Source organism: Capra hircus, chromosome 2, assembly GCF_001704415.2.
Source record: "Capra hircus breed San Clemente chromosome 2, ASM170441v1, whole genome shotgun sequence".
NCBI lineage: Eukaryota > Metazoa > Chordata > Mammalia > Artiodactyla > Bovidae > Capra > Capra hircus.
The window spans coordinates 16856214-16869557 of NC_030809.1; the positions used below are offsets into that span (position 1 = coordinate 16856214).

Here is a 13344-nt window from a genome sequence, read left to right on the forward strand (position 1 = left end):
ACACTCATTTAAACAAATCTTACCACTGCTGCTAAATGCTGCCTTAAGCTTTGGGGACCCAGTCGTAAAAGCACCTGTCCTCAAGTAGGTTCTGATCTGGTGGACCTAGTTGGATCTAGGGGTTGAGGAGGATATGGCTGGCAGGGAGTGACAGAAGGATCTGTAAACAAACACCAGGTGAACTGAACTATGAATCTTGAACAGGAATAAAGCAGGTAAGGAAAAGCAAAGGATGTTTTCCGGAGGGGCAATATTTTTGGTAAGTGGAATGAGGCACGGTCCATCTAGAAGAGACAAAGTCAAGATGGCTGGAGTACAAAGAGCTAGCTCGTGGAGAAGGATAGAGGGTGAGGCAGGCTAAGTGGGCACTTAACAGATCATGTTCATTTAACTCAGGCTTGCACCTCTCTGACCACTTTGGCTGGTGACTTACAATTGTCATAATTATTGCAAAACACCCCCAAGCTAAGAAAGTATATTTTTAGCCATAATAAAGGCACTACAATCACAGTTATCATTATAGCCTTCTTTAAAAGGGCAGAGGACTTCTCTGACGGTCCAGTGGTTAAGGATCTGCCTGCTAATGCAAGGGTCACAGGTTCAACCCCTGGCCTGGGAAGATTCCCCGAGCCTTAGGAGAGCCACAGCCATGTGCCTTACCACTGAAGCCTGCACCCTAGAGCCCAGGCGCTGTAAGAGAAGCCCAAGCACAGCAACTAGAGAAAGCCTAATTAAGACAACTTCCCCATGCAAGACCTCAAAGGAATAAAAGTGGTAAGACAAAAGAGGCTATTCAACAAGCACAGCCAAAGTTCCTTTATAAATACATTAAAAACATAAAAAATATAAAAAGACATATTTTAAAAACATAAACTTTTTTCAAAAGAGCATCGCATCTTATTCTACCTAAGCTAGAGTTTCTTTTCACTATAATTTTCAGTTTTAATAATTTGCTCTGCTGATTCTTCATCAATAACAATCTCTAAAGTTGCACCCTCTACCTACCGACTCAAGTATAGTCTTCTCAAAGACGTCCAGTCTTCGTGTCTCCAGAGCAATGCCGATAGCTTGCTTATACTTGTGATCATCTAGACATCTTTGAAACATTTTATTCACAATGCCTTCCAATCTCTGGTCAATTGGTTTTTTTTCTCCTTCGGGCAAATCTGCATTTTCCACACATTGTTTGGTGTAGTGATCAATGCACTTTGCTATAGGGAAAATAAAATAACTGATTACTTTGTAAATTGGGCTGATACTACTAGAAAGGACAATACCTACATTTATTACCATGAAAACTTATCGGATGACTGTGGAGTAATAAGTAAATTTCAGATTGTTTAAATGCTAGAAGTTATATCTTCAAACAATAGTTCCCTTCATAACAGTTATACTTATTCCATATGTTGACATTATTTAAAACATTACTATCTTGTTACTGTACTTTGACCAAAATTACATTATTCAACTTGGCCAAGCTGCTTATTTTACAGAGTTGGCTACAAATAGCTGACTGTTTCACTTTTCAAAAAACAAACACTTGCCATTGAGAATATTAACAAAAACCTATTGTAGCAATTATCACGTGGCAATAAATTATCAGTCTTCACATTAATGAAACTATTAGCCCCTTGACAGTAGAGCCTGCCTTAATCATCTTTGTAGAATAATGGTGAAATGTCCTGAAATGGGCCACTGGTCCCAAAGGCAATCCCAAAGATTTCCAAAACCCTTTCCAGCAATCAGCTAAGATACTCACTGTCTCAATGTGAGGTAGGGTAACCCTTTCACACACATTTCCCCTCTCCCCTGGAGAGTATGAAAGTTCATGCAGAGGTGTACATGCACAATTCGGCTTTCACATTTTACAGTGATTTGGATGAAAGGGGAGGAAGTATCATGTTTACAACTTACACTACTTTACCATCATACCATCAACTTGTTAAGAGCAACCAAAAAGGGAAATTACCCTAAGACTTCTTTCACCTTCATAAGGAAGATAGCCACTCAAGCTAAATGAGATATATAAGAGCTGTCCTCTCCATAACTCACTGGCTTGTCACTCTCCTTTTCAAAGAGAAAGGTACATGGAAAAGATTAATGAGTTGCAATCTACAGCCTTAGAAAACAGAAATGATTGAACGAACTAGCATGAAGAACTGGCCCATGTCAATGGGGCTATATTCAGGGGAAGCAGAACACTTTTCTAAACTGGAATATACCAGGTTCAGGATCCATCCAGGAAGAATTAGACAGGTTCAGGTACAGTTAGTAAGAACAAAGTGGCAGTCACAACACAGACCTTACTCAATTTTCATTGCAGAAATCTTCACCAAGCCCCAACAGGAGCTTTTTGAACCAAATGTAGTTGCGAGGAAACATTACCCCTGTCTCATCAGAGAGGAATCTCAGATTTAATAATGGAGAAAGGAAAGTGTTACCTTCTAAGTTTCAAATGAGACTCGTGCTCTCACTTACCAGGGATATACTAACTGTAGCCTCATTTCTAGCTAAAATCTTATTACAATTGGGAGAAAATTTTTAGCCTTGAGTTTTCTGAGTGTACTGCTTGTGACATTCATTTAAGGTCCTAGGAAGGTGTTCCTAAATTCTATTTTATGTATCTTTTCACAGATCTCACTGACATTATGCAAAAAAAAAAAAATTTCATTCTAATAGTCCCAAGAAAACTAGAAAGGTGAACCCCATTTCTAATTAAAGAAAAGCAAAGAGAACTGGTCTACCAGTCAACAATCACCTCTTACAAGCTAAAGATTGAGATGATATACAGGAAGGAATCTGCCACCTCATGGATCAACTGTCCTGATTAAAATCATCATTTGTAAAATGGGAACATTGCAAGCACCTGCAGATCACTGATGGATAAAATTATCAACACTCATCAAAATAAATCCTTCAAATAAAAGAAAAGAGATAAAAGTATTTAACTCCCCATTCCTAACAATGCAGGGGAAGTGCTCTGGTTTCAAATGATATGGTCTATTCTTTAAAATAATCTGTTCTTCCCACAGGATTCACAGATGAAAACTCCAATTTAATAAATCCCCAACAACAATAAAGCTTGAAACATCCTCTCACCATCATGGCAAAAAATTTTTAAATGTGAACACAAAATCTTACTACAAACTTCAGGGACATTTGGAAAGTACCCATTTGGACTCCCTAGTGCAGCATTTCCCAATTTCTGAAAGAGAATACCAAATTTCTCCCTTTAAGAGTTCAGGGGAATAATGCAGATCTCCTCTCAATCAGGAATTCAAAAAACTATCTATACTATATACATTTCCAGAAAACACTCTTGGTCTATCTGTAATTATGACCTAAAGCTTGATATTCATAGACATGTCTGAAGGGTACACAATCTCTTCTTTCATCTATTAGAGCAAGTGTTTTCTAACATTTTTAAAGCTACAAAAGCTCTGAACAAAATCTTACAGAGCTGATTCAACTCGCAAAATGGAGAGCCCAGAGGCTCGCCTGTGTGCTACCTCTCACTTCAGAAACACAGAAACAAGTAAGACAGCGGTTACTAGCAGAAACAATATGGATTCTGTAGTGATTAAGCCTAGGTTTTAAACTCTGACCCTCCTATTTAATAACCATGTGTCTTTATCATCTTGAAACCCAAGTTTTCTTATCTATACAACAGGGTGAGCTCCCCCTTCACAGGGAAGCTGTGGAATAAACCATGAAATGAAGAATGATCAGGACAGTGCCTAGCACAATGGAAATACTGAATAATGTTTTCCTGTGCTAGAAACAGTTCTATAAATTGCTATCATTTAATTTCTGTTATTCACAATAACCTGATTTAGTATTTTTATATAAGCATATGCTCACTGGAAAAGAGATGACCATAACCACTGAGATAACTAACTTTGCCTTAAGTCAGCTGTTTCTGAAAAATTTCTTAGATTCACTCTTAAAATATTTTGTGAGGTGAGCACTTTCATTAATAATTTCTGTTATTGATGTTACTGTTTATTACGATAAAAAATAATGGCATAGAATTCTAAGGCAAATCTAAAAACTCAGTATGCATAAGATTATTGCAGAAAGATTATGAACTTTCATTAAAATGAAATGTGCGAACATCAAAGAGTAATTCGGGGGGGGAAATGCTATATGTAGGAGAGCAAGAAAGAGGCCAACAAGATAAAGCCTTACTAGATGGAAGATAATTACCTATAATAGTTTCCACATATTCAGAGTTATCATTGACATTGAAGAGGTCACCTGCTCCAAGTGCATAATTCAGAGACTCCTCAAAAGCCCCCAGGTGATAAAATACTTTAGATGCCACTAAGGCCGCAAACTGCCGACTCCGGAAACCTTCATCTTCATACAAAACTTCTCTGAAAGAAATTAGGAAGTATAGGCCTAGTTCAAACTGTGGTTCTCTTTAAAAATTCCAAATCTATATACTCAAGTCACAATTTAGTGGCAGCAAATTTCTAAATGAATTAATAAATCACAAGACCCACATCCATGGATAATTAAGGTTGATCTACTTTATTCCAATTAATAGAAACAAATTCTTACATTTTGTCTACAGACTCAGAAATTTCTGCCCAGAAGTCATTGACAACTGCATTCAATTTGTGTAGTGCAAATTCCTGTAGAAGATAAAACCAAAATTCGATTTTGAGACAGGCTTATCAATATATTTCCTTAAAAAAAAGCAAACAAATCAATGGCCAAATTCTAAGTCATATTTACTAAAAGTTTTAATCTATGACAAATATAAAAGTTCACCAACTAACTTACATTTTCTCTTGGGCTTACATACTTCCTTTCTGTTTTCAATCATAGAACATGAGACTAGCCATATAATGTCATTCTTTATCATACTGAACATTTTTCTTCTTTGACAGTAGGTAAGATTGACTCTAGGTTGCTGGTTTGGATATAAATGAATTCAGGTGCCTAGAGCCAACTAAAGTATACTTTAAATTTCTGTCATATGAAAAAAGTTGTAAAATATGTGATTTCTGTTGCTACAGAAAACTGGAGGGGTGGTGGTTTCCAGGTACCATACTGAGATTTATTTGCCTCAGCTTTGCTAAACTCTAGGGAAAACCAACTGCTGTTGCCAAAGCACTGTCTCTGGGTCTAGATTTCAATGACTGCTTATAGACTGGGTACGATGGCTATTTTAAATGATGGAATATACACAAATATCAATATCGTCAAACAGTTCCAAAGCACAAATATTAAGCCCAGTTAATTTTCTTCAACTCATACCTTAAGCTGCGGTTCTTCTTCATCCAGAAGAGAAATAATTCCAGCTATAAGACAAAAGGTAGACTGTGATTAATTTAGTTGCTCAGTTGTGTCCGACTCTTGTGACCTGATAGACTGTAGCCCGCCAGGCTCCTCTATCCGTGGGATTTCCCAAGGAAAAATACTGAAGTGGGTTGCCATTTCCTTCTCCAGGGGATCTTCCAAACCCAAGGATCGAACTGGGGTCTCCTGCATTGCAGGCAGATTCTCTACCAACTAAGCCACCAGGGAGACTATCTATTGTGATTATGGACTATATATGCTGAGATAAACTAATGCTTAATGAAAAATATATCACAGTTGGAAAATAAGTATTTTTTGAGCGGTGACTTCATTATAGGAATGATTATTTTTCTTTAAAACCAAAAAGTTTCTATTTCAAAGTTTAAGACTTAACTATGTTATCAAACTCTCACGATACCACATATACCACATTATGTGCCTAATTCAACAGTTTTCAAAGTATGGCTCCTGGATCAATTGGTACAAGCATTACCTGGGAACTTGTTAAAAATAAAAAATTCTTGGCCCCATTACAGATCTAGTGCATCAAAAATTGTGGGGATGGGGTCCAGTAATGGGGCCACAAGCCTTCCCTGCAATACTGATATTCATTATAGTTTGAGAATCACTGGCCTAATTGACTGACCAAAATGAGAAACTTCCCTACACAATCTTAGAATAAAATTATTCACACAAAATAAACCAAGTCATAAAATTATTTACAGAAGCCGGAATATTTAGTTGTCAACTCAATGGAGTAAAATAATGACTATTTCAAGATGCTTATATTAAGGCACCTCTGTTGTATCACAAGTAACCTAGAAGGTTTTGCTAAATGATGTGTAATCTCACTTGTTCTGACATGAGTTACTGAAGCAAAGCAATCCTCATGTGAGCCTGAGGTGTTGGCACCAACAGTGGAGAGTAGAGGAAATAACTGTTGTCTCCCAAAAATACATCCTGAAATACAGTCACATATCAAAGGGATTATTAAGGGGGAAAAAGAAAAAAGTGGGAAATTACTGTCCTTGAACCTAAAGGAAACTAAACTGTTTCTCAGATATGTTTTCCATGCAGGTCTTTAAAATCATTCTGCAACAGTGAATTGAACCTATAAGCTGATACAAAAAGTGTCAAGGCAACTTTCCTTAGCAGAAGTAGCCATTTCTAAGTGGTAAGTGTAGGTTTGCCAAACAGCTTCAGCAGTCTTTAAAGAGTCATATGGGAAAAGACACAAAATTCGGCAAAGGAGACTATGCCATGGTTCTAGCTAGGGCATATTACTATTCTAAAACTTTAAATGCAGATAAAAGGAACCTCTTGGTGCTGTAGGTTGGTATAACAAATCCAGAGCAGAGAGGTTGAATTGAAACCATGAAGAGAAAACAGATTAAAGAATGCAATGTGGGGGGTAGGGGGAGATTTGGAACTAGTATCAATGAAGAGCTGATAGAGAAGAGTGCCTTAAATCTGGAACAGATGGTAAACAGCAGAATGCTTTATCAAAATACTAAAAATGCTACCCATTCCCTTATCAACAGTCAACGGTATGCCTGAACTGCTTTTACCAAAAGACGTGATGGATCTTTGTACACTCTCCTGTTTGGTTTCACTCATGACTAACGTGTTACATGGTTGTCCTGGCTTAGAAATGCTGCCACTGTCCATGGAACACAATGAAATCAAATACCTACACTTCATACACAAATATTTCCCATCTTAAAAACAGGAGAACTCACCTTTAGATGGGGGATGGGTGCACCTGGGGAATGGGAAAGGTTTCAGGATGCTAAAAAATCTCCTGTGCCATAATATAAAGTCAGCAAGTACTAAGATGCTATATCAACTTACAGCATTATTTAAAATAGCATATTATTCATAAACATGAAGCTATGCTCCAGAAGACACAGCTTGAAAGTTGAAACAGTTGCCTCAAAGAATTTCATTCTCACATCTCCCTCTTAATAACCCCCTATCTCTATCTCTCCACTCCCTTTCACAGCCAGAACTCTTGAAAAACTTAACAGCACATGCTGACCTTTTATTCACCACTGTGTCTGTAGTGTCCTGAAAGTGCCTAGACCATAAATGAACAAACAAACTGACAAACCCAAACTGGAACCTGTTAGCTTCTCTTTAGCACCAGGGACAGATCCTAAACCACAGCCAGCCAAAGAACAGGAAATCAGGTGACAAAAGGTTTGGAGCAAAAGCTGATTAAGTAATCCTGTAAATGTAACCAAGGAGAGTAACAAATACGTACTATTCTACCATCACTGAGTCTCAGAGCAGGACTTCAAAAAATCATCAGGTTTAAATTCTATTAAGTTTCCTACAAGTGTTTTCTTTTTAGCCTCTACTTCAAATACTCTAGTGACTGATTAATTGATTTGATTAGTTAACTGATTTCTTCATTCAAGATACACTTTTGAAGTTCTGCCATCTGCTTGGCAGTTGTTCTAAGAATTATGAAAGGTTTCCCGCCCAAAATTCTACCACAGACAGAAAGACAGTAGTCAGGTAAGCAAACAAAGTAATTACAGGACTGTAATGAAGGAAGGGGATGGATGAGGGGGAGAGACCCAGCATGTTTAAATAGGATGATCAGGAAAGACTAAAATTTGATCAGAAACTAAAGACTGCGAAGCTAAGGGAAAACTTGAGGAAGAAGAGTTTAGAAAGGGGGAAGAGAATGTGACAGGGCCGGTAGGAAAGAAACTAACATATTCAAGGAACAGAAAGGCCAGTATGATTATGTAAAACCGAAGAAAAGAGTAGTACAAGACAAAGCAGGAATCAAATCATGTAGGTCTTTAAACTTGTATTTTATTATAAACACAACAGAGAGCACTGAAGGATTTTAAGCAGAAGGAATATTATGTGATTAAAGTTTAAGAAAGAATACTCTGACTACAACAAGAAGAATAAACTATATGGAGGTAATGTTGGACAAACAGAATCTTAGGGCTCTCAAAGCAACCCAGGCAAGGGATGAAGGTACTTTGGGCTAAGAAGATGAATCTGAAAAACAATGAGTCCTACATTTAGAAGTGGTAAGAAATTGAATGCTAATTTTATCTTTACAGAATTCTGACTGGAAAAGCTTTTATTTATACTGAACTAAAACAAAAGTCTAATTCTATGTGCCGGTGGCATTTCTTCAAGTGTAAAATTATGCCTTCCAGGGTCTCCGCCAATTTAAGCAATCCTTAGAAACATAAGTTCCTTAAAAGTACAAGTCACTGTCTTCTGATCATCAGTTTGTTTAAAACAAAACACTTCAGAGACAAGTGTAGAGTAAATCAAGACGAGAAAAAGGTCTGTGAGCCGGCAAAAAAAAAAAAAAAAAAAAAGGCACCAAGACTGTGGACAACTTTGTGCAGATCGATCTGTAATGAGGGGCTTTAAAAACTCCACTTGCAAAGTGACTTCGGAGCTGATACCACTGCAAACGTCATTCCACGAATCCTCGCGCGCAAGGTTAAGTGGAGGAAACCTGCCCGCACGCCCAGGAGTTCCTTCTTCTAGGTAGCAGAGTGACCGTGCATCCAGCCTCAAAACCATAGGCTGATTCTCAGTACACAGGAAAAGTTCTCGGGGTGCCTTACTTAAAATATCCTTGGAATAAACTCAGAAACGACCTGCCCCAGCCCTCGTTTAATTTAGATTTCACTCCAAAGAAGACAAGAGCTGGGTCAGGTCGGGAAGTACCGTGTAGCATCGGCTGCCTTACCGTCCGGCTGCACAGAGGGGACCATCCCACCCTAACCACCCGCGAGAAAGGGCTGGGATCGGACGGGCCCACACGCTCAACCTCGGGAGGGAGGGAATTAAGGAAAAGCCGTCGGGGTCGGAGACCGGCCCGGGAAGCCCCTCGGGTCCGGGCACAGGTCGGGGGGAGTGGCTGGGGAGGGACGACGAGCCGGTCCACCCAGCGCGATTTCCCCTCCCCGAGCCGGAGGTGGTCGCGGGGTGCCCCCCGGAGAGGCCGGGCTGCACGGCCAGCTCCCGCCCGGAGGTGGGCTTCGAACAGCGAGGCGCGCGGCGCCTCCGCCGAGAGGTGCCCAGTCACCGGCCCTGACTCAGCTAAAAGCCGGCGTGGCGGCTCCTCCCTGGCGGCGCCGGCGGCGGCCTCACTCACCGGCCGAAGTGATCATGGCTGCGCCCCGCACTCGCCCGCCCGCTCGCTCGCCGCCCCGGCCGCGCCGTGTATCTGTCAGCTCAGGGCCCGCTCGCTTCGCCGAGCCTCCTGGCTCCCCCCGGTGCCCTGCTCAAGTCAGTCGCCTCCTCAGGCCGCCGGCTCGCTTCTCACCCAGGACCCTGCCCGCCCCGGAGCTGCCCGCGACGCCGCCTGCCGCCCGGCGCGAATTCTGCCCCCTGTGCCTGTGTCTCCCCGGGCCGCCGCTGCCGCCCCGCCTCGCGCGGGATGGGGGTGCACGGAGAGCTCCATGCTCTTCTCTAACCCTCCTCGAGGCCACAGCTCCCGCGGGGACAGGAACCCGCGTCCGCACCTAGAGTCAGGCTTCAGAATAGCCACCCCTAGAAAAAGGACCCCGCCCCCCCACCGTCACCCGCCATTGCTGAAAAAGGGAGGTTGAGGGGAGGTTGCTCGCGGTGTTCGCAGCGCCACCTGCTGCTTGGGCGGTCTCCTTGCAGCGCCCCCCAGCCAAGCCTTTGAGGGTCTGAGTAGCGCAAATAGAGTTTTCTAAGAAAAGTGATTTTCAAATTTTTTTAAAAAGTGGAGCCCAGCTTTAAAAGAAATCCTCACATCAGTGCTCTATTATCGTATCACAGTGAATCCCTAAGTAATCATTGGTTTATCATAAAGTTGAACGAGGGAAGTTCTAATTTACATTTGGAACAGTGAGTGTTGTAAATGGTTTAAAAATCAGAAGTATACAAAGATATACAGTGAAAAGTGTTCCAAAGGAGAAAAAAAAAATGTCGTTGTTGCCTTCCATCTGCCCAGTTCCTCTCACCCTCCATAGCAGCGGGTTCCTGTTTTTTAGTATGTCTGATTTGAAATGCCAGTTGTGATCGACATCCGCGGTTTTATTCCAGCTTTAGTAGACAATTTACTTCAGTAGTCAGTACTAAGAAAGTCTTGACAAACATGAGTGACAAATGGTGGCATTTTAAAGCTTCTAGCCTCGCACTATCAAGCTACTCTTCAACTGGCTAGTGATTACTAAAGCTTATTTCTGAGGACTTTTCAAAACAATTTAACCTAGTTACACAAACCAATGTTTCTCACTGGAAATAAAATTTGATTGATGACACACTTGAGTGTCATCAACTAAAAAAAAAATAGTATTCTTAAAGCTATATGTTAAAATATATTAAATGTGATTATTAAACACTTTTGAAGAATCTAGCTCAGATTAAAAGGCACTGCCCTCAGAAGTGTGCACGAAAAACAAACAGGCTGAGTGTTTGGGAGTATTGTTTTATGGAGGTGCTCTGACTGATCACTCACATAAAGACCCTTGTGTGCCCCCAAAGTCCTAAAAGAATCAGATATAAACACTAACAGGTAGTGGAAATGAGTCAAGCATGTCTAGTGTAAGAAAACCCCGGCTCAGCAGGATAGTGCATGGAGACTGATACTCGGATGTGAGGGGCAGTAGGGGGTAGTGGTGAGTGAGACAAAATGAAGAATGATGCCCCGTTTCAGGCTTTCCTGATGGCTCAGTGGGTAAAGAATCCAACACAGGTCAAGAGGATCCCCTGGAGGAGGAAAATGGCAACCCACTCCACTATTCTTGCCTCAAAACTCCCATGGACAGAGGAGCCTGGCAAGCTACAGTCCAAAGGGTCGCAAAGAGTTGGACTGAGCGATTGTGAATGCATGCCCACCCCATTTAAAGAGAGCAGTGGCTGCTTGCTCCTACTGTGGTGGTCTGCCAAGATGCAGGCTACTGTCATGAGGACTTATGATTTTTTTCCAAGAAAAGCCGGAAACCAGAATTTTTTGTGAAATCCTTGGAATTTTTAAAGTTGGTAACTTGGGTGAAATGAGTGAAGAGGGTGGAAAGGTATAAACTTCTATTTGTAAGAAAAATAAATTTCCCCTCTTCTTTCTTGGCTGCAGCAGCTCCCAACAGCCTTGACTTCCTGCTCACCATCTCACAATTCTGCGGGCCATTCTTCACAGCTAGCCTGGAGCACTACTCAAAACAAGGAAGACAGGGACTCTCTCCTCGGCGCTCTTCCAGGACTTTCACCCAACCATGCTTACCCCCCACCTGCATGCCCCACTCCTCTGCCCTGTGGGCCACACTCCTGCCATCCTGAGCAGCTGTGCAGCCGTGTACCTTGTCTCTGACCGCCCTTCTACCTTCAAGGCCTTCTCCGACTCATACCCAGCTAACCAGACTTGTCCTGAGTTCCAGTCAAGCCACACCTCCTCCAGGAAGCCTTCCTTGACCACCCTACGATGTGTCCCCTTATAGCCTTTACCCCACACAGCTATAATCATATCTCCTTGCCTACGTTCCAAGTAGACAAGGAACTACTCAAGGGCACAGCCACATCTTATTCATCTCAGTGTCCCCTATGGTAACTAGCACAGGGTCACACACGTAACAGATGATCAATAAATGTTTATTAGACCAATGACACAAGGCTAGAACTCAGACCTATGTCTTAGAAACCTCTGCCTCTCCAAGATTCTAAAGTGATTTCTTTTCAAAGGACACAGCAAGACCACAGAAAGGATTCTTACCCAGTGCTCATAAAACAACAATCTGCCTCCAGATTTAGGGGTAACACAAAAGATCTCAAAGCCCCAACGAGGTCAGTTGTGGTCTCACACACGTATGGGCTGGGCCGGGGTCTCTGTCAGAGTGAAGGGAGGAAAGCATGATTCTGATTTTTATTTGCAGATATACCCACCTTGGGGCTTCCTTGAAGCTCAGTGGGTAAAGAATCCACCTGCAATGCAGGAGATGCCGGTTCCATCCCTGGTTTGGGAAGATGCCCTAGAGAAAGGAAAGGCTACCCACATTCCAGTATTCTGGCCTGGAGAACTCCATGAACTGTATAGTCCATAGGGTCGCAGAGTCCGACACGACCGAGCGACTTTCACTTTCACTTTCATAGCCATCTTGAGCAGGATTCAGTCCCAAGCGTAGCCGGACCATCTCCGTGGCCCGCGCAGCGCCCTCTAGTGGTTGCAGCGCCTCCCAGAAGGCGGAGAAAGTGGGAAGGGGCGAGCTCTCCAGAGCAGCATCTTCTATCCGCTGCCCCACCCTCCCCTCCGCCCCCGCCCAGTCCGTAAGCCTTCTGGCCTTTAAATCCTGGGTCTTCGGAGGGCTCGGTCCTCCCGTGAAGAACTGGATTTGATTGCTTTCCACCCCATCCCCCCGCTACTTTTTTAAAAATTTGGGGTTTTTCGAAAAAAAAATTTTTTTTTCTGGCCTCCATTTGGCGTGCGGGATTCTAGTTCCCCAACCAGGGACGGAAGCCCTGCCCCCGCTAGTGGAAGCCCTGGCCCTTTTTCTTTTTTTAAAAAAATCGTTGATTAATTGATTGATTTTTACAACAGATATTTTAAGCGAATTGAATCTACTTATTTATTTTTGGCCTTGTCACCTGGCATGCGGGGTCTTAGTTCTCCCGCCGGGGATTTAAAACAAACAGCACCAAATGACACCACCCACTCCAATCAAGGGCAGGGGCAGAACTCGAGGGATAGCTCCTCTTCTTAGAGGTATTAAGACACATATACTTAAACGTTGTCCCATGACTGAATTGGGTGTCGGTTTTTAAATTTCAATGAAATAAAATTTTATTTTAATTTAAAATCAGTTCCTGGGTTGCACTAGCCACATTTCAAGTGACCCCCCCTGGGGCTGCCAAAGACAAGTGCTGGTGTCTGAGGTGAGGGTGGAAGATCCACTTTTCTTTTTTAAAAATTTATTTAATTGGAGGCTGATTACTTTACAATATTGTGGTGGTTTCTGCCATGCATTGACATGAATCAGCCATGGGTGTACATGTGTTCCCCATCCTGAACCCCGGTCCCACCTCCCTCCC

General features: G+C 42.1%; 1 protein-coding gene across 1 annotated transcript in view; it reads right to left on the reverse strand.

Annotated features, from left to right (window-relative positions):
* The window catches only part of PSMD1 (proteasome 26S subunit, non-ATPase 1), an 83669-nt gene extending 74039 nt beyond the window's left edge, over positions 1-9630 (reverse strand). Inside the window, exons 1-5 of the mRNA XM_018058233.1 lie at positions 9449-9630; positions 5266-5309; positions 4564-4637; positions 4207-4376; positions 1006-1211 (exon numbers count right to left, since the gene is read on the reverse strand). Of these exons, the coding sequence (XP_017913722.1) occupies positions 1006-1211; positions 4207-4376; positions 4564-4637; positions 5266-5309; positions 9449-9464 (510 nt within the window). The 5' untranslated portion in view covers positions 9465-9630. The remainder of the gene's footprint in view (positions 1-1005; positions 1212-4206; positions 4377-4563; positions 4638-5265; positions 5310-9448) is intronic.